This window comes from Mustela nigripes, unplaced genomic scaffold (assembly GCF_022355385.1).
Source record: "Mustela nigripes isolate SB6536 unplaced genomic scaffold, MUSNIG.SB6536 HiC_scaffold_148, whole genome shotgun sequence".
Taxonomy (NCBI): Eukaryota; Metazoa; Chordata; class Mammalia; order Carnivora; family Mustelidae; genus Mustela; species Mustela nigripes.
The window spans coordinates 9,676,077-9,697,028 of NW_026739562.1; the positions used below are offsets into that span (position 1 = coordinate 9,676,077).

At 44.2% G+C, this 20,952-nt stretch overlaps 1 protein-coding gene across 1 annotated transcript in view; it reads left to right on the top strand.

The window, feature by feature from the left end:
* LOC132008440 (receptor-type tyrosine-protein phosphatase eta-like) overlaps positions 1–18,018 on the top strand; it is a 163,979-nt gene extending 145,961 nt beyond the window's left edge. Inside the window, exons 18-24 of the mRNA XM_059387047.1 lie at positions 1,313–1,403; positions 3,290–3,363; positions 3,467–3,601; positions 5,595–5,714; positions 9,190–9,350; positions 10,539–10,674; positions 14,447–18,018. Coding sequence (XP_059243030.1) covers positions 1,313–1,403; positions 3,290–3,363; positions 3,467–3,601; positions 5,595–5,714; positions 9,190–9,350; positions 10,539–10,674; positions 14,447–14,605 — 876 coding nt within the window. The 3' untranslated portion in view covers positions 14,606–18,018. The remainder of the gene's footprint in view (positions 1–1,312; positions 1,404–3,289; positions 3,364–3,466; positions 3,602–5,594; positions 5,715–9,189; positions 9,351–10,538; positions 10,675–14,446) is intronic.
* Positions 18,019–20,952: the final 2,934 nt, after the last annotated feature.

The following is a 20,952-nucleotide window of genomic DNA, read 5'->3' on the forward strand; positions in this document are numbered from 1 at the left end:
AAGTCCAGAGTCAGGTGTCAGCAGACCGGTCCTCCCTCCATCTCTCTGGGTGGGGATCCCCTTCCTTGCTTCTTCCCAAGTGAGTGGCTCCAGGTGTTCTGTGGCTTGGGGCTGTGTCTCTGCTCTGTGGCTCCCCCCCCTCCCCCGTCCCTGTGGCTCCCCTCGGGGTGTCTTGGGTGAACACACCTCTTACTAGATTTGGGGCCCCCCTGCAGATTCCGGGATGATCTCACCTCAAGATTCTCAACTTAAATCCATTCTGCAAGACTCTTTACCAAAAGCAGCTCACATCCACAGGTTGCGGGGATTAGGATGTGGGCCTGCCTTTTTTTGGGCGCTGCTGTTCAACCGACTGCACGACTCAAAGCACAGCTCAGGACGTAAATTCTGTCTTTGGGTCCCTTTCTCCTGTGGGGTGTTGCCTGTCAGCGACGTCCAGCCTTTATCTAATTCTGCCTCGTTGTAAAGTTAGTGATTTCTGCCTACACCCCGCTCCCAGGTTGTAAGCTCCTTGAAGGCAAGGATTATGCTTTTTCTTTGAGTGGGACCTCTGCATTAGTTTCCACGGGCTGCCGTAACAAAACACCACAGACTGGATGGCTTCTGACAACAATTATTCTCTCATGGTTCTGGAAATCAGGGGTCCAAAATCAAAGTGTTGGCAATGCCTTGCTTCATTGGAAGCCTCTAGGGAAGGCTCCTGCCAGAAGCTTCAGTCACCTTCTGGAAGTCCCAGGCATTCTTGGGGTGTGGGAGTCTAACTCCTCTGCCTGCCTTCATCTCAGCACACCTGGCTCCCCTCATATGTCTGTATCTTGGTGTCTCTTTTCTTAGAAGGACATCAGTCCTGTTGGATGAAGGGCCCACCCTACTCCAGTATGACCTCGTCTTCTTCTTCTTCTTCTTCTTCTTTTTTTTTTTTAAAGATTTTATTTATTTATTTGACAGACATAGATCACAAATAGGCAGAGAGAGAGGGGGAAGCAGGCTCCCTGCGGAGCAGAGAGCCCGATGCAGGGCTTGATCGCAGGACCCTGAGATCGTGACCTGAGCCAAAGGCAGAAGCTTAACCCACTGAGCCACCCAGGCGCCCCCATGACCTCATCTTCTTTTGATGACCGTGGCAAAGACCGAAGTTCCAAATAAGGCTGCATCATTCCCAGGTCCCCGGGATCAGAACTTCAGCCTGTCTTTTTGGTGGACACAGTTTAATCCCAAACACCTCTGCACTTCCACCTTGTTCTGTCGTGCTCTGTGCTCTTTGTAACTAACATCTGGGCACTAAACCAACGGACAACTCATTTGTTTTCAGGATCTGAAGCTTGTTGGAATCAGTCTACCTAAATATGCGGCGGAGCTGGCTGAGAATAGAGGAAAAAATCGCTATAATAACGTTCTGCCCTGTAAGTTGTTGTTGTTGTTTTGCCCCCCCATAGGCTCTTCCCTGTTCTTGGTCTCTGGCTGTCAGGCCTCTAACGGTGGAGGGGAATGGGATCAGGGTGCTGGCTCGCCACGCCCACGTTCATTCATGAGTCCTCTGTGGGATGCTAAGCCCTTTATTTAGGCATATTCCACTGAATCCAGCCCTCAGGGGAACCTTATGAAGGAGGTAGTAGAATATTTGGTTTGTAGATGAGAAAATTGAGGCACAGCATAGCTAGGGGGTTTGCTCAGAGTCGCACAGAGGGTCTTGGCGGGCCAGGGCTATCGTTTCTTTCCGGAAAAGGGCCAGAGTCCCTGCTCTTATCCCCTCTCTCTTAAAGCCCTTCATTTCAGCCACTGTTGCTCTGGAAAGGAAGGGAGCAGGAGGAGGACGGGAGGAATGCTTTCTGCTTATCCAGATACATCTCTGGTGGGCTGATGAGCGCATGCCACAGCTAAATATGACTTGTATTTGAATTCACATATTGGAAAAGTAACAATGTCTGCCTAATGGATGGGGATAACATCCAACAAACCAAATGGGGTTTAAAATGAGAGTGATTTATCACATCATCCGTGGAGATGAACTGTAAGCCCTCCTCCACGGAAAGTTCTTTGTGGTCTCTCTCTCGGGTGGGAATTAGGGCACGAAGAACTTATCAATAGATTGCAGCTGTGTTCTGATTTCGCTGTCATTTATAGACTCTGCAGATGATTTTTCCACAAGGACATTTAGAGACATTGTCTCTTTTCTTCGAAGCCGTGTTTTTCTTTTCCGGTCTAAAACATTAACTTCTGCTTAGATTCAGGATTTTTTAGCTTCTGCATTCTTTCTCTTTGTGCCTCCTGCCGTCTGTCCTTGTATTGACAGCAGGTACTGGCCCTTGTGCCAAGAAAAATGCTTTCAAAATCAGGCTGGTGGGATGTGCCTCAGAACAGCCCATGCACGGTTAACTCAGGATCGTTGGCCTGTTCCTGTGAGTGTTGCAGGGATTTTCAGACCCAGAGTTTGGGAGAGTTTTGGGCTGAAACTCGTGTAGGTCACTGAATTTGGAATTGTCGTGTTATTTTGTCCAGGGGAGGGTGAGATAATATGTGGTCAGATGCAGGGTGATGCTACTGATTACATTTGAAATTCTAACATTACTTCATTTCTTGAGTTGGGCAAGCTTGTGTGTGCATTTATTTTTGTAGTGTTTAGACGCAACTGATAAATGGTGTGTGTATTTTTAAGATGAAAACACAAGGATTTTGTGTTTTAGATCTTCCCACCCATAGTAGTCTTCCACATTCAGCGTATGCCTGAGTTTGGTACTTTTTGTAATGACATTTTTAGGAGAATAGAGAAAGTATGGAGACCTTTCCTTCGTGGGAGGAGCACTAGATTTGAATTCTGAGTGTCTTTGACCAGACATTAGTACTTAATCTCATAGACCCTCAGTTTCCTCATTTGTAAAATGGGCACAAAAGCCAGAAGGGCAGTTTTGAGGAATAAATACAATTGCTCAGTGAATCTCTTGGCTTGTGGCATGCACACCAAGGATGCTAATAGCAGTAGGTTGGTGTTGTCTGAGAAGGAGGTCTGGTGCAATGAAGAGCTCGGACCCTCGCTGCAGGCTGCCTGGGGGTCGAATCCTGGCTCTGCCAGTGCGTAGCTCTGCTGGGCTTCTGCAGGCAATTGCCTGATTCCTCTGTGCCAGTCACTTGGGCTGACTGTAAGGATCCAGTAGGTCACCCATAAAATGCCATGTGTCACACCTTCAGGATGTGAGAGGAGCCCCTGTGTTGCCATTTTGTACTTTTCTCTCTTGTGTGTAACTCTCCTCAAATATTTCTAATGAGCACCTTTTTTCTCTCAATGCCACAGATGATATTTCCCGTGTCAAGCTTTCTATCCAGACACACTCAGCTGATGACTACATCAATGCCAACTACATGCCCGTAAGTGGAGAGACGAGCCCAGAGCATGGCTTGTTCGGGGGAAATCTTCAGGGCTCCTCCTTGTGTCTTTGACACTGAATTTGGGTTGCTTCCCATTTTCTAGGGCTACCATTCCAAGAAAGATTTCATTGCCACACAAGGGCCTTTGCCCAACACTTTGAAAGATTTCTGGCGTATGGTTTGGGAGAAAAATGTATATGCCATTGTTATGTTGACCAAATGTGTCGAACAGGGAAGGGTAAGTGTTTTATTTTTTACTTAAGTTATTTTAAAATTTATTTTGTTTAATTATTTTAATTTAAATTATTGAATTAAATTAATGCATTCATTTTGACTGCGGTGAAGGCATATCTTAAGAAGCATTTGTCTTTCTAAAGAAAACACTCCCTCAACCATCAGCACCTCTCTTCTTAGAAACTCATTTTCTGCCTTTTTCTCCTCTAAGAGAAAAGTTTAAAAATATCTTTTTTTTTTTTTTTTTTTAAAAAAAAGCATTTTATTGTTACCTTCTTTTGTGGATGAATAGCAATATTCTCTATTCACAAGGTCGCTCCTGGAGTTATAAGTAGTGGGGGTGCAGTCAGCTCCACACAGAGCTCGTGGGACTGGAGCACAGGGTCATCTCCCTGTTGGGAGTGGGCGCCAGCCCTTTGTGTCTCTAAGCAGCCAGCATCTCATCTGTGAGATGAGGGATTTGACCAACTTGGTGATCAAACATAGCTTTTAACACTGGAACCCCTCCTCTACCCCAGATCTCAGACTCCTCCCCAGATAAATCTCAGCTCTCCCCTCTCCCCCTTTAATATTCTTCATTTCACTTTAATTTAGCAGATGTTTACCCTGCCCCAAATATGTGTAGGGTGCTGTGCTACGGGCTGGGGATGGGGGAGGGAGAGATAACAGTGAGCCCTAAGAGGTGGTTCCCATTTCACACGGCTCTGGGTATAGAAGCCCGTGTTCTGCCTCACTTCCTTGCATCCAGAGAACAGACTTTCACGCAAACAAAAGAACTTTGCTTATGAATGCAAATAAACTTTATGGTGTGGTGGAGCTCAAGGCCTGCCCTGTGGAACAGTTTCATAAATCAGTGTTAGGCAAATGAAAATGATGTAGTTGAATGAATGGAGAACACATTTGTTGTTTATCTCAAGTCAGGGGAGAAGTGGATTTACTGGCTCTGGGTGAAAAAGAAAGGGAGCCAGTCAGTTTACTCCACGTATGTTATTTTTTTCTTCTAACAGCGCTCCTTTATAATTATTGTGTAGATGGGGAAACTGAGGCTCAGAGATCTTAAGAATTGCCCACACGGTAGCAGCCGACACCCAGCTGGGAAGAGGCTGAGCTGAGAGCATCCGCTCCATCTCATTGTGTGTCTGAGTCCTGTGTTCTTTGTGGGAGCAGTGGTCTGGAAACTGGGATCTTTTTAAAAAATACAGGTCCGCAGCCAGAGTCAGAAGCCTGGAGGTGGAGTCCGGGCATCTGTTTTTTTAGAGCAAAATAGACCTCCCTGGGGCGAGTCAGATAAGAGTCAGATAATCGGTTTGGACGGCACCTGCAGTAGAACACACCTCGGAAAGGCGGGAAGGGAGGAGGGAGAAAGAGTGTGTGTTCGTGTGGGTGTATTAAGTCATTTGTCAAATTAGAGATTTAGATATTCTTGCAGAGCAGATGTTTCCTGATTTTTATTCTATTTACATCTGCCCACCGATTTATTTAAATCGAAGACCCGGAGTGATTTAATTTGATTCTTTTTATTCGTGTCTGTATTTTTATTCTAATTAGTGTGGGTCTGAAAATACTGGGGACGGTTCTCATTTCTTTTAGCTGCACGGGGTTATGGGTCAGTCTGAGTTTAGTTCGGAGGACAGTCGTGGGCTGGTGGCCGTCGGAGCCGAAGGAAGCCGGCTGGGACTGTGTCCTCAGAGAAGGGACAATGACTGTTCTGCTCTAAATCCATTTTCATGCAGAAATGGGGGCTCAGGGTGGGCCAGATCTTCTGAGTTCTCAGGAGAAGCCGGGAATCTGGAATTTTATGAGGAACGTCCCAATTGTAAAAGAGTTGGCCATAATTGTAAATTAAAAAAACAATTTTGGGAGTCTGACAGAACCCAGCTAAAGGGCCGACGCAGTCTCTGATGCAAGTTTCCAAGAGCCAGTCTTCCTTATGAAGCTGTAGTGATGGCGGACGGTGCGACCTGACTTTTTTGAATAAAAATGCAATTTTACTCTAGACCAAATGTGAGGAGTACTGGCCCTCCAAGCAGGTTCAGGATTATGGGGACATAACGGTGGCAATGACATCAGAAGTTGTTCTTCCAGAATGGACCATCAGAGACTTCACGGTGAAAAACGTAAGTAAGAGGCCAAGATGGATAGGCCTCAGAAAAGAAGACCCTATAGTAGTTTGGGGTGATAGTTTTAGGTTCATATTAACCAATATATATACTTTTTGTTATGCATCAGAAAAATACTTTTGCTCTCTTTTCACAGAATGAAAATGATCTGCATACACTCTAAAGCAACCCTTAGCTTTAACTTTCTTAAGAGAAAGTTCATGTTATTTTTTATTTTTCCCTTTTGAAGTGTAGTTGATGTAGAATATTACGTTAGTTTCAGGTGTACTGCCTAGTGACCCAGTATTTACATACTTTACGTGGTGCCCACTGGGGTAAGTGTAGTCCCCATCTGTCACCACACAACTTTATTCCGACATTATTGATTCTAGTCCCTGTGCTGTCCTCTTTGTCCCTGTGACTTACGCATTTTGTAAGTGGGAGTTTGTGGGTCTTAGTACCCTTTACCCCTTTCGCCCCCCCCCCCCCGACCCACTTCCCCTCTGGCAGCCACCAGCTTGTTCTGTTTTTTTCTCAGTCTGGTGTTTTGTTTTGTTTTGTGTTTGTTTTTGCTACTGTATGTTATTCTGGAACGAGATGAATCTTGAGAACAAGGGTCAGCAGCAGCCACTGTTCCTTCCGCTTTCAGGTCACTTGTTTATAGAGTTTTTGTTACAGACTGAGGCCCTTTTGGATTATTTGGTTGCAAATATGACCTCAGGAGTGGCACTTTGCAGTTGGGAGTAGTTTATGAGAGCGGTTACATTAATAAGATTTCTGGGCATATAGACATGTCCTTACCACCCAGCTCCCGCCAAAAGTTAGGGAAAAAAACCCAATTACATGGTGAAGACACTGCAGGAAGTCAGATTATGTGTCCTTTTTTCTTTTCTTAAAAAGATTTTATTTATGTATTTGACCAAGAGATAGAGCACAAATAGGCAGATTGGCAGGCAGAGGGAGAGGGAGAAGCAGGCTCTCCACTGAGCAGGGAGCCCGATGCAGGACTCGATCCCAGGACCCTGGGATCATGACCTGAGCTGAAGGCAGCCGCTTAAATGACTGAGCCACCCAGGCGCCCTGTGTCCTTTTTTTAATAGGGTGTCTAGAAATAGAGGCAATGAAGCCACATTGATATCTTTTGGTGAGTGTGTAAATTGGTATAGCCCTTTGTGGTTTATATCAAAAGCATCAAAATAACCATTCTCCTTTGATCTGGTGGTTTAATGTTTGAGAGTCTGTCTTAAAGTAATAATCTGAAATAGAGGACAAGGCTTATTATTCACAAAGAGGAATCTCGGCATTATTTATAATGGAGGGAAGATTTGGAGCCTGTTCAAATATCTAGCTTTCAGAGAATAGATAACTAAACTATAGGTTATCTAGTCAGTGTATCATTATTTAGCTATTAGAAATGATGGCTACGTAGACTGTGTAATTACCATGGAGAGATGCGAGATTGCAATTAAGTGAAACACACCGGGGGACAAACGTCTATGCATATTGTGAATATTGCACCAAAGAAAAGCCTGGGAGTAGAATCAGTGGAGTTAACTTTTATGGGAGGTTGGTGGGTTAGAATTATTCTTTTTCTTTTAAAATTTTTTATTTTTTATAAACATATATTTTTATCCCCAGGGGTACAGGTCTGTGAATCGCCAGGTTTACACACTTCACAGCACTCACCAAAGCACATACCCTCCCCAATGTCCATAACTCCACCCCCCTTCTCCCAACCCCCCTCCCCCCAGCAACCCTCAGTTTGTTTTGTGAGATTAAGAGTCACTTATGGTTTGTCTCCCTCCCAATCCCATCTTGACAAGAATTATTCTTGAAGATTCCAAAAGTCATGGAGACAAGGTAGTATATTAAGTATTAATTCTTCACTGAATGCTGTGTCTCAAAGGAGTTGGCTTCAATTAATATTTCAATTCCTCCCCTGGAGGTGCTGTCAAAGCTGTTCTCACACGTTGATGGAGCACATAGTGGTTGAGAAACCCTCATAATGCACTTATTCTATAGATTTTGCCCATTTTAACCAGACCAGGTTATCCTCGGTTCCTTTCGTGCTTGGGGAGGGGACTGAGGGGAATCATGGATGGCTTTGTTCACATCATTTAAACAAAATTACCATGATGTTATCATCTTTTAACTAAACTCCGGTCTTCATTTGGATTTCACATTTTTCCCCTAAAGCCCTTTCCTGTTCCAGGATCGAATGATTCCAGGAGACCACGTAGCATTTAGTAAAATACCACTTTACCCCCTAAGACTCCTTTTTAATTACACAAAGTGCATGAATATATTTTCCTTCTTAAAAGTGGGAACACAGCAGATAGAACTAAAAGTTTCTTTGGACTGCCACCCCTAAGCTGAGCACCTGGCCACCCTCTGTAGAGAAAATGCTGAAAAGTCTGACCTCCCCCTACACCTCCCTGTCCACTTGTCTGTCACAGCTGCTTTCCTTCTTTGGATGAATACTTGTGATTCAGTTTGTGACTGTCCCCTTTGTGTGTATAAGACTTCACAGTACCCTCTCCTCCACTCTGCCTTTTTTCTCTACTCTTTTCCCATATTTTGAACAATGTGAATGCACTGCTTTTGTAATGTATATACATTAAAAAAAAAAAAAAAAAGAAGAAGCTTCCAAAGGTAGCTCTCATAAAGGAGATGGAAATGCCTAGAGTCCAGATGTAGGTATGAGGCTGAGCTCAGTGCCCAGTGCTGGGCATAATGAGCACAGTTGAATAGGGACAGGAGTGGTCCAGCCTGGGTGGAATTCTGATAATAACAGGTGCCTGCCTTTGTCCGTGGTAGGAAACCAGCCCGTGTCATCACTCACTCTGTTACAACAAGATCCACTTTCTATTGTCTGTCTGATGTTGAAATAGATGTGTTTTTTGGTGTGTTGGGGGCGGGGAGTTCCTTTTCTCAAACTCCTGCAATTCTAAATATTTACTTAGTGCTCACTAGCTACCTGCTATGAGACTCTCTGGAAGGCGTGCAGATTGTGAGGCAGACGTGCCCCAAAGGTTCCAAGTATCAGAGCCGTATCAGTATAATTCATTTTTGGTGTTTTGGTTGATGACATTCCCAGGTGGGTTCAGGGATGGGCTTCTGGAGGCTCCAAGGAGCTGTAGGTCTAAGACTGTGAGAGCATTACAGGCAGGCACCTGCTGTGGGAAAGGAAGGTCTGAACTCAGGGTCCTAGGAAGAGGCTGCCTCTGAGCTGAGTGTGGGGGAGTCACTTCACTTTTTGGAATCTTAACGGAAGGGTGAGAACCCCTCCTTCTGGAGCATATTGTGGGCTTTGGTGAGCACATCAGAGTGTGGGCAAGCACTTTATCCATTGTTGTAGCAATGTAAAATTGCAACTTTTACTTGTAACCACTCCTATCTAGCTGCTAGTCAACCATCCCGTGCAGCTCGGCATCCCCAGATGGCTCCGTTTCACTAGGTCTTCTCGGATGCTTATCTCTTTCTTGGCTTTTAGATCCAGACAAGTGAGAGTCACCCTCTGCGACAGTTTCATTTCACCTCCTGGCCAGACCACGGCGTTCCCGACACCACAGACCTGCTCATTAACTTTCGGTACCTTGTTCGTGACTACATGAAGCAGAGTCCTCCTGAGTCACCCATTCTGGTCCACTGCAGGTATGCAGACGTGCTCCGTGTGTGACAGATTTCAAGTGCCATATCAGACTTTAGAAAAGCAAGGCCCAAGAGGGAACGCAGTAGGCGTTTGCAAATTCAAGAACGGTTTGTATAAAGGACCAGGAACTGGAATGGGGGTTGGCAAACTATATAACCTGTGGACCAGATCTGGTATATTGCCTCTATTTTTTTCTTTTTAAACTACAGTATACTCTTATTTCTTATTTATAACATTTTCTTATAAAATAGTTCAACCAGCAGTTAATAAAGTATAAAATGAGGTCATTTTCTTTTTTTAATTAGTAAGATCTTACGTCATGAAGTCTCTACTTATCCGTCTCCTTCCTACACAGTTAAACATGGTCCTAACATGGATCCGAATCATTCCTTTGCATGCTTTTGTATTTTATTTGATATGTTCCTGTGGGTTTTATATAGCTTTTTACTTTTACCAGATTTTATGATACAGGCATCACTCTGCAACCTCCTTTCTTCTTTTAGCATTTTGGTTTATTACTTAACAAAGTTGGAGCACATAGTTCTAGTTCATTTTATTGATTTATTAATGAATTCTTTTGGGCATACAAAATCTGTGTGTAAATTAATGTATACGGGTCCATCACCACAATGTCTTTGGCTGCGTAGTTTTGTAAATAAAGTTTTATTGGAACAGAACCATGCTCATTTATGTATTATCTGTAATTACTTTCATGCTAAAATGGCAGAAAGAGGCCATTTTGCCTGCAAAGCCAAGGATATTTATTATCTGGTCCATTACAGAAAAAGTTTACCCCCCGCCCCCTTCCTTCTTTAGAACAATAGGACTCTAGCCTTTAAGCTAAAGAAATTAATTTAGAACAGAAGAAAAGAGGGGCTTTGTGGCCCTACAGGGAATAAGTTGATGAAACTTGCCATCCTAGGTTATGGTGGTGACTTGAACGACACTAAGATTTAAGAAGGTCTAGCCAGATGTTTTATTTGTGTCATTTGCCTCCAATTGAACGTTACGGCTGGGGTCCCAGTCCCAAGCTAACGCAGTCCCACTTGCCAGGATTTCAGTAGAGCAGATGTTTAACCATCCTTGGTGTTGATAGTGGGGGAGAGCAAGATATATGTATAAAGGGGGACACTTGAGAGTTTTATGTTCAAGTAACCCATGGTGATGTGCTCATTTCTTTTTCTCTTCAGTGCTGGCGTTGGAAGGACAGGCACATTCATTGCCATTGATCGTCTTATCTACCAGATAGAGAATGAGAACATGGTGGATGTATATGGGATTGTGTATGACCTTCGAATGCACAGGCCCTTAATGGTGCAAACAGAGGTGAGGCCAAGCTCTGTGTTTGTCAGGTTGCCTTTTCAATCTGTTTTTAGAAGGTTGCATCATATCACATTCTTGAGTTAAGACATTTCACCTTCTTCATCTTTCTGGCTCTGGGCTGTGAGGCATTCTTTAAGATCCTTAACTGATGTGTGATTGAATGATTTGATATAGTGAGATAGTGGTAACTGATATCAGCAATGGAACTGTACAAACCAAGATAACGTCAGGATTCCCTACCTTGCAGCTACTGACTCATCACATAATCTGAACTTTGGCTTCTGGGTTGTAAACTCATAAAACTGGTATTATCACACTTTGTTCCTAAGAAGGTCTGACCATCCTTAAAATGAGCTCCTGAATGGACTCATCAGATGTTAACGATGTGAATGAAATGGATGTTGCTGCATTCATACCACTGTGTATCCTCACCCAGCCAAGGAAATATTATACAACGGCGATTATCATAGCTACAGGGGGGTGGCTGGCCAGTTGAGAAGATGAATGCTTAATATCTACAATGTCAGTTGGGTAAGACCGTTGGATTTGGCTTTCCCTGAGATGTTCCTGCTAAACATTGTTTTCGAGTCACATTCTCAACAACCATAATGGGAAATCACCTTCCTTGATGCTCTAGGGGTGGAACACGTCTTGACTGGGATGAGAGCAGAACATTAATTTTGTATTAGGCTGTCACCCCGTACCAATTTAGAACTCCATGAATATGTGCTGTGTTTTTGATTCTAGCAGGGAATATTCTGGAGGCCTGGGTACATTGTGTGCTTTGGGGTGAGCGGCATGGTTGTGGTCCAAAGAGTGGAATTCACCTCTGTGTTGTGCAGAAGAGAGATTTTCTTTTTTCTGCTATACTTATGTAGAGTAGGACTCAGTCTTTTATCCCCTTTTGAGAAACCCAGAAATCTTACACCTGCCTACAAAGTCTTTTCTTGTTTTCTTTTATAGTTTGAAAGTAATGTAAATGTGTTTATTTTAAAAAAATTTTTATTTTATTTTTAAAAAATTTTGAGAGAGAGCACACTTGCATGAGCAGGTGTGGTGGGAGTGGGGGGAAGGGGTAGGGAGAGGGTTTTTTTTTTTTTTTTTTTTGCAGTGTGAGGAATGTTTATTTGTTTTGTTTTTTACTTTTTTTTAAAAATTATTTTTGTTAACATATAATGTATTAGTTGCCCCAGGGGTACAAGTTTGTGAATCATCAGGCTTACACACTTCATAGCACTCACCATAGAACATACCCTCCCCAATGTCCGTAACCCAGCCACCCTCTCCACACCCCCCTACCCCTCGGCAGCCCTCAGTTTGTTTTGTGAGATTAAGAGTCTCTTATGGTTTGTTTCCTTCTCGATCTCATCTTGTTTCAGTTTTTCCTTCCCTACCACCCAAATCCCCCACCCTGCTTCTCAAATTTCTCATATCAGGGAGATCATATGATAATTGTCTTTCTCTGATTGGCTTATTTCGCTCAGCATAATACCATCTAGTTCCATCCTAGTTGTTGCAAATGGCAAGACTTCATTTCTTTTGATGGCTGCATAATATTCCAGTGTGTGTGTGTGTGTGTGTGTGTGTGTGTGTGTGTGTGTATCACATCTTCTTTATCCATTCATCTGTTGATGGATATCTAGGTTCTTTCCATAGTTTGGCTATTGTAGACATTGCTGCTATAAACATTTGGGTGCACGTGCCCCTTCAGATCACTACATTTGTATCTTTAGGGTAAATACCCAGTAGTGCATTGCTGGGTCACAGGGTAGCTCTATTTTCAACTTTTTGAGGAACCTCCATGCTGTTTTCCAGAGTGACTGCACCAGCTTGCATTCTCACCAACAGTGTAGGAGGGTTCCCCTTTTTCTGCCTTGGTAGAGAATCTTAACCAGGCTCTGTACCCCCAGTGTGGAGCCCCATATGGGGCTGAGATCATGACCTGAGCCGAAATCAAGAGTCAGATGCTTGACAGACTGAGGCCCCCAGGCACCCTGTAAACTTGTTATCTTAAAACATCTGACAGAACAGGATTATGTTTCTCTATTACTTTTTCTTCCCCAATCCCGCTCCCTAGAGATAGCCAATGCTTACGGTTTGTATATATCATTACAGGTTTCTTTATGTACATCTGTAGAAAAACATGTACACACACACATACACAGTATCTTTTTTTTTCTTCTGGCTATTGCTTTTTATAAACTGAGTACAGTTGACATGCAATGTTATTTAGTACATTTAGTACATTAGGGGTACAACATAGCGATTCAAGGAGTCTATATGTAATGTTATTCCCACCGCGTATGTAATGTTATTCCCACCGCAAGTGTAGCTACCATCTGTTACCATACAACGTTATTACAATATCACTGATTTGATTCTCTATGCTATACCTTTTACCCTCTTGGCTTATTCATCCCGTAACTGGAAGCCTGTACCTCCCACTGCCCTTCCCCCATGTTGCCCATCCCCTGTCTCCCTCCCTTCTGGCAATCAGCAGTTCTCTGTATTTGTGGGTTGGTTTCTGTTTTTCATTTGTTTGTTTCGATTTTTAGATTCTATGTTTAAGTGAAATCTAATGATATTTGTCTTTCTCTGTCCATCTTATTTCACTTAACATAATACTCTGTAGATCTGTCCATGTTGTCACAAATGGCAAGATTTCACTCTTTTTTATGGCTGAGTAATATTTCATTGTCGATCTATACCGCATCTTCTTTATCCATTCATCTATCAGTGGATGCTTAGGTTGCTTCCATATCTAGGCTACTGTGAATAATATTATAATAAACATGGGGTTGCATGGAATTATTGGGTTGTAATGGTATATCTCTTTTTAATTTTTTTGAGGAAACTCCATACTGTTTTTTCACAGAGACTGTGCCAATTTACATTCCCACCAATAGTGCAAGAGTGTTCCCTTTTCTTGGCATCCTTTTTGTTTTCTGTCCTTTTTTCCTGCCATTTTGACAGGTGAGAGGTGATACCTTATTGTGGTTTGGATTTGCATTTCCCTGATGTTGAGTGATATTGAGCATCTTTTCATGTGTCTGTTGGCCATCTGTATATCTTCTTTGGAAAAATGTCTATTCAGGTCCTCTGCCCAATTTCTAATCAGATTTTTTTTTTTGATGTTGAATTGTATAGGTTCTTTACATATTTTAGACATTAACACACAGAGTATTTTTAAAAAATTGAATCCTATTTTATATATAATACTACACTGTAATTTTTTTCTCTTATAGCATCATGGATCTTTCTGTCAGCATATACCCCTTCTTCCTCTTTCTTTTTAATGGCTACAGATTCTGACAAGCTTGCCTGAGGTTGTCCCCACTGAACTCTACCCTGCTTATCCCCCTTTAACACATCCCCTCTGTTGAGAATCACAATTTACTTCTTACACAGTACATGCTCGCTAACCAAGTAATTCTTGCTGGACTTTTTCTTGTTTGAATGTATATGTGCCTTATTTCTTCCACATTCCTTTTTTGCTCTTCTCCAAGATTCTGGGACTCCTCCTTAAGGAGGGGAGGTGTGGGGAGTGTGTCCCTCTGGTTAAGAATGATTGATGATGAGAATCTTGCTATCTGTGGTTTCAGATTTTACCAGAATGTGGCAGCTTCTTGATAAACGTGAACTTGAAGTGTTCACTGGGTGTGTGGCGGGGTGGTTGGTGGGTTTGGGGGAGTGGGGTAATCTGAAAATAGCCTTGGTTGCTAATACTCTCTGGGACCTCTCTGCTCATTGGCTTTCTCTTTTTACTCTTCTACAGGACCAGTATGTTTTCCTCAACCAGTGTGTTCTGGATATTATCAGATCCCAGAAGGACTCAAAAGTAGATCTCATCTACCAGAACACAACCGCAATGACAATCTATGAAAACCTTGCTCCCGTGACTGCGTTTGGAAAGACAAATGGTTATATTGCCTAATCCCAAAGTCAGACCTTTCTGGAGTTACCTGGACCGTCACACCCACAGCAAAGGAAAATGCCCCGATGTGGACATGTTTTTATATGTCTAATATCTTAATTCTTTGTTCTGTTTCGTTAGAACTAATTTGAGGGTGTGAGGCTGCACAGGACAGATGAGAAGTTGGGGCTGACAGGGGCTGTGGATGGGTGGTGAGCTAATCTACTACATTCCTGATCACCAATGGGATGAGTTCACTTTTTGTTTTTTTTTTTTAAATTTTTCTTAAGAATTATGGAACACCAGGAAAAGTGAGCTATGACTTTTTTTTTCTTTTTCAAAACAGATTCTTTTTAAAAAAGACTATTTTATATGATTCACATGCTAAAGCCAGGATTGTGTTGGGTTGAATATATTTTAAGTATCAGAGGTCTATTTTTACCTACTGTATCTTGGAATCTAGCTGATGGAAAATACATAATTGTGGATGATTATCATGTAGGGAGGGGTACGTGGTGCCTCTCCTGCCTGGGTTTTCTATTTGAACATGTGCCTTTTCTGAATTATGCTTCCACAGGCAAAACTCAGTAGATATCTCTATTTTTGTATTGAATCTCCTAATTGGAATATACGGAATATTTAAACAGTAGTTTAGTATCCGAGGTTCAGCCTTCTCAGTAACATTCCTGTTCTCATTTGACTAGAGGAGGCCTCCCCTCCCCTTCACCTCCCCCCTGTTTTGTGCTCTATTCTTTCTTCCCTTTTCCCTCCCACTTTTCCCCAAAGACACTTCTGTTGGCCACATTTTCAGCCCATTGGTTGGTTGAGTGAGAGGGGAAACCAGGTATCACCTTGAGAATTTGTGGGGTGGGGTTAGGGGAGGGAAGCAAAGGAACCCTACAGTGACATGGTCTCCTTTTCTTGTCCCTCTTTTATCCTTTTTCTTGTTTCTGTATTTGGTAAGAAGGATTATTTAAAGGTGCAATATGTGATTTAGTGATTCATGATGCTCTAGGTTTTTAGTAATGTTTTACTCAGGTTGGCATTTTATGTGTGTCTGTGTGTCTGTGTATATGTGTGTGTGTGTGTTTAAAAGCGTGGCAATCTGTGAACACTTCAGTGTGAAAACAGTGTCTGACTAATCCCTCCTCCCTCAAAGTCCACTGGCTTTAGTCTATCTGCAGTGACACACATCCATATCTACTGTATATATATATACTAAACTCTTAAAACAGTCATTCCTTTGAATTGAGGTGTACAAAGTTTGAATTTGTATCAAAGATGTAATTATTTTTAAAACCTCTTTTCACTATACTGCTGCTGTAATTACTTTGATTTTTTAAAAATGTAGATTAATTTTTTTTTTTTGGCTTCAGGTGTTGTATCCACCAAGAATTTCAGAATTTATGTGGATTTATTTTATTGGTACATAATCTGTAAACTTCTCAAGGCATTAACATGAAAGGATTTGTTTCTTTTTATTTTATATTGTGGCTCAGGTTATATTTGGAAGAAGTTTTGGGTTTCTCCTCCTATAGGCAATGAAGTATATAAGGTCTTATGAAGGAATTGCCAGGTTCCTGGAATCCTGTGGCTGTTTTCCACAGTAATAAATCCTGCTGTAAACTTAGGACAATTGTGTCCGAGTGAAAACAGGGGCGGGGGCTTCTCTGAGTGCCCTGGTCACCGTTGACCTGGGGGAGCCCGTCTCCTGCCCCTGCTGTGTTCCTCACTCTGCTGGCGCTTTGAGAGCTGACTGGACATGTTAGTGGGTCATGAAGGGTGAACCACAACTGAACGCCCTTGGCTCAGTTCCGAGGTTTAGCGCTTGTATGTCTTTTGTCCCCCTTTTCCCTTTGAGGTACTGAAAGGATTAAAAGGAGAGGTGGAGAAGGTGTCGTGTTTGGGGAGAACTTCCTTCCCACAGAGAAATTGCACTTTTTGCCAAATCCTTTGCTTTCTTTCATGGCAAGCAGTTCATTTAGCATCAGGCCCTTAAAGGAATGGGTGGTACGGGCCTGGATGGGCCCTCTGGACTCTGTTTCAAGGGGGCCTTCAGCTCTTGAGGTCTGCATCAGGGAAGCCATGCCGTCCCAGGCTGCTGAGTGATGTCGGGTTTGGGCAGATGGCTTCCAAACCTTCACACTGGTCTGCCCCTCGATGCGCCCAGATCTTGGAGAGTTCCTTGACCCCATCGAGAGGCTCTTGCCTGGGCAGAAATTCTGTTGGCCACACCCTTCTCCACTTCAGTTGTCAGGAAGCCACTGGGATGGGTGTTTAGGTGTCAAGTCCCTTTAAAAGTCTAAAAATCCCTTTAAAAGGTTAAAGCAACAGTAACTGTAAACCTATTGTATAAAAAACACACAAAACACCCAGAAATCCTCCTCCCTTCTGCCCGATACGGGTTTGGGAAACAGGCAGCTGCCCCAGCAAGCCACTCTCAAATCCTGGGAAGAAGGCTTGTGGTCTAGAGGTCTGGATTCCACGTGGCAGGTCACATGAAGGTCACGATGCTTCTTTGCATCCTAAAGAGGACGGGGTTTGGGGCTGGTGGGGTCGTGAGGGTATTTATAGCACAGTGTTTGAAAAGGGAAGAAAATTATGTAAATATAAAGAACACATGGGCTGGAGGTTGGCCATAGGAAACAGAAGGTGCTTTTGAGCTCCTGTGCCAAAGCCTCCCAGGAATAGCGAACTAAAATCTGAGGAATCTAGTGGAATCGCGGAGAGGGTGTGATCATCCCTGCTTCAGTATTTGCCAGTTGCACACAGAAAAACAGCCAGGATGGGGTTAGTTATCAGTGAAAGATTGGTGGTCAGTTGGTTGGGGGCATTTGGGTCATTGGTACCTTCTCCCAAGAGCAAGGACATTTGCCCCCAAAGGTAAACCTAGTGACACAGGGACCAGTGGAAAATGACATTTGGGGGTCTGTTCCCCGTGGGCACGTGGCGACCTCTGGCTGGACTTTGGCACATTTAACTGCACTGGATTTGGGCTTCACGGAGTCAGAGGCTCCTGGGGGATGGGGGCCAATTATGCAGCCGATCCGTGTTTGCTTTTCACCCGAGATGATGTAAAAGCCTGGTTTTCTTTTGCAGCGCTGGGGTGTGCTTATTGAGCTAAATGAGTCTTGGTGACTGATGTTGATTTGCCTCAAAAGTCCAAGTTCTGAGTTTTCAGACTGTGTAGCCGTCAAGTGTTCGACATACTGTAGCTTTTCTCTCTTGGGGGCACATATGAACAGGATGTGTTGATATGGACTCTAAAACTGTAATTTTCTTGTAACTATTTTGGAATGATGCATATTTCTAATGTTTGTTATACTTGTACAGAGTATTGCTGTTGGTTGCTTTTTTTTTTTTTAAAGGAAAAAAATGGCCTGAAAATTTTTTTTAAAAAGACTCACAAATACCAAATATAAAAAATGTCAACACGCTGTGCCTTTGTTTCTTCCCCGTACCCCCACTTTTTTACTTTGTGTGCACACCAGTTCATTTACGAAGCAGTGTCCTAGCCAGCCTGCAACTTGAGGCATCCTTAACCACAACATGGGGTCCTTTTGGATTTTCTACCTAGTGTTTGTTTCCGGACTGCCACAACAAAGTGCCGCAGACCAGGGGTCTGAAACAGCAGAGACTCACTGTCACACTAGTCGGGGGGCCTGAAGTCCAAAGTGCTGCCAGCTGGTTTCTTTTGAGGCCTCTCTCCTTGGCTTGCAGGTGGCTACCATCTCCCTTTGTCCTCACACGATCTTCCCTCTGTGTGGGTCTGTGTCCTCACCTCTTTCTATCAGGACACCAGCCATAAAGAGTTAAGGCCCCCCAATGACTTAATATTTACTATACTCACCTCTCCTTTTTTTTTTTAAATAAAAAATCTCATTATTTAAAAATTTTTTATTAAATTTTATTTTACAGTACATCATTAGTTTTTTTTTTTTTAAGATTTTATTTATTTATTTGACAGAGAGAAATTACAAGTACACTGAGAGGCAGGCAGAGAGAGAGAGAAGGAAGCAGGCTCCCTGCTGAGCAGAGAGCCCGATGCGGGACTCGATCCCAGGACCCTGAGATCATGACCTGAGCCGAAGGCAGCGGCTTAACCCACTGAGCCACCCAGGCGCCCCATCATTAGTTTTTGATGTAGTGTTCCATGATTCATTGTTTACTTAGTACATCCAGGGCTCCCTGCAGTCCGTGCCCTCCTTAGTACCCATCACCGGGCTGACTTATTTTCCCACCCCTCTCCCCTCTGAAACCCTAGTTTGTTTCTTGGAGTCCATTGTCTCTCATGGTTTGTCTTCCTCTCCGATTTCCCCCCTTCATTGAAGACCATATCTCCAAATACATTCTGAAGTACTGGGCTTAGAAGTTTAACATATGAACTCTGGGGAGACATAACTCAGCCCAAAACACACATCTAGGGAGACTACGTGAAGAGGAGACTTGGAAGAAGTGAGTGTGCCTCTAAGATGTGGCTGAATGTGTGCTCAGAGGGTCGGACACCCTACTTCTGCCACTCAGTGGTAGCACGCATGCCATAGGCAAGTGCCCAGGAGTTTCTGAGAATGTTTCGGTGATGATCTGGAGAGTCCCAGAATTGCTGGGATATTGTAGCAATGTGGACAGTTTTTATTTCCCGGGTCTGCTACGCACCAACCACTACACCTCAGCGGCCGAGGGTTCCACTATGAACAAAAGGGGCAAAAACCTTTGCCCTCATGAAGCTTACATTCTGAGAGGGGAAACAGAACCAATAAGGTAAGTAAATAAAGTCGTTAGAAAGAAAACAGCATTTCATGCTCTGATGCACCAAGTCGTGGCTTTCACACGATCATAAGCAGGTACACACCTGTGCCAAGGAGAAAGCTTGTGCGGTGGCCACGCATTGGTCACCTGCTGCAGGCACGCTGCCCATGCTCTGGCCACGCGCTGGCCACAGGCTCACCATGCGCTGGAGCTTGTGGGGAGGAGGCTAGAGCCTGCTCAGAACACCTCGGTGCTCACTGGGCAGGCCGGCCACGGGAGAAGCAGGAACGAAGGCAGCAGAGGTGGTTGGTGAGCAGGGGGCGGCGCCCTGGTGGCGCAAACACAGAAGGAACCCAGGAGATGCCCAGGAGGTTGACAGGCATCGGTAAGAGGGGTTCCAGGAGAAGGTAGGCTGGAGGTTTCTGAACCGAGTCTCCAGTGGAATTTTGGCAGGAGGAGGTGGGGGTCGTTGGGGCGTGAAAGCACCGGCGTTACTTGGGGAAGGTGTGTCCGTGTGTCCGTGTGTCCGGGAGGCCGGGAGATCGGGTGAACGCGGGAGGGTGAGCGCACCTGGCGGAGCTGAGGCAGCCTGGAGGGCAAGAGCTCCGGGACTCTGGTTGCCTGAGGCTGTCTCACTGCCAAGACACTGCTCCAGGCGTGTGTGCGTGTGTGTGTGCCTGTGTGCGCAGACGTAGACATTATACGTAAGTAACCACATGCATGGGACGCGTGACCGGCTCAGTCTGTTAAGTGTCTGCCTTCTGCTCGGGTCATGATCCTGGGGTCCTGGGATAGAGTCCCACATCCGGCTCCCTGCTCTGCAGAGCCTCTGTCTGCCCCTCCCCCTGCTTGTGCACGCTCTCTCCCTCTCTGACAAATAAAAAAGTAAAATCTTTAAAAAAAAAAAGTAACCTCATTCGCACACAGGCCCGTAACTTACCTCCACTATCTTCTCTGGATGGAAACGGCGTGGTGGTCACACTGCGTCACATGGGCTAGAGGGAAGGGCCCCATCAGATACCTGGCAGATTAATGGGACTGAAGTCCTGCAAATGCGAGTCAGAGGTAGAATTTACCGCACGGAAAGGGGCACACGCAGTCCTTGCAGTGGGAGACAGAGTTCCCCCATCCGACCCCCCTTCCCCCACACGGGGTCCACAGCCTAGTTCTCAGCCCTAGTTGGTACTGAGGGGGATTCTCCCAGCACCTTGCCTTGCCCATGATGTGTGCTCTCTGTCTGTCCCTCACTCCCCATGCTCCTCACCTCTCCCAGCTATCGGGGGACTTACTGCTACACACTGGCCCGCTTGTCAAGTGCAACAAAACCATGGACAGTTCCAGCACGTTCCTGAGCTGTTTATTGACGAACACTATGTGAACGTGGGTCAGTTTTCCAGGCATGGTACCCCTGGTGTGTCCAGGTCTGCCCGAGGCCGTGGCTGTAATTACTTTTCTCATTAGGCAAAGAACACAGATCTGGAGTGTATTATAATTTAATTATTACTGGTTGAGGCTAGAAAGCATTTTGCCTTAAGAAAAGATGCTTCTGGGTGGATGTATGTGGAGCTAAAGAATCGTGCAGGTACCAGTTTGGAAGCCTGAGCTTTAGGTCTTCCCCT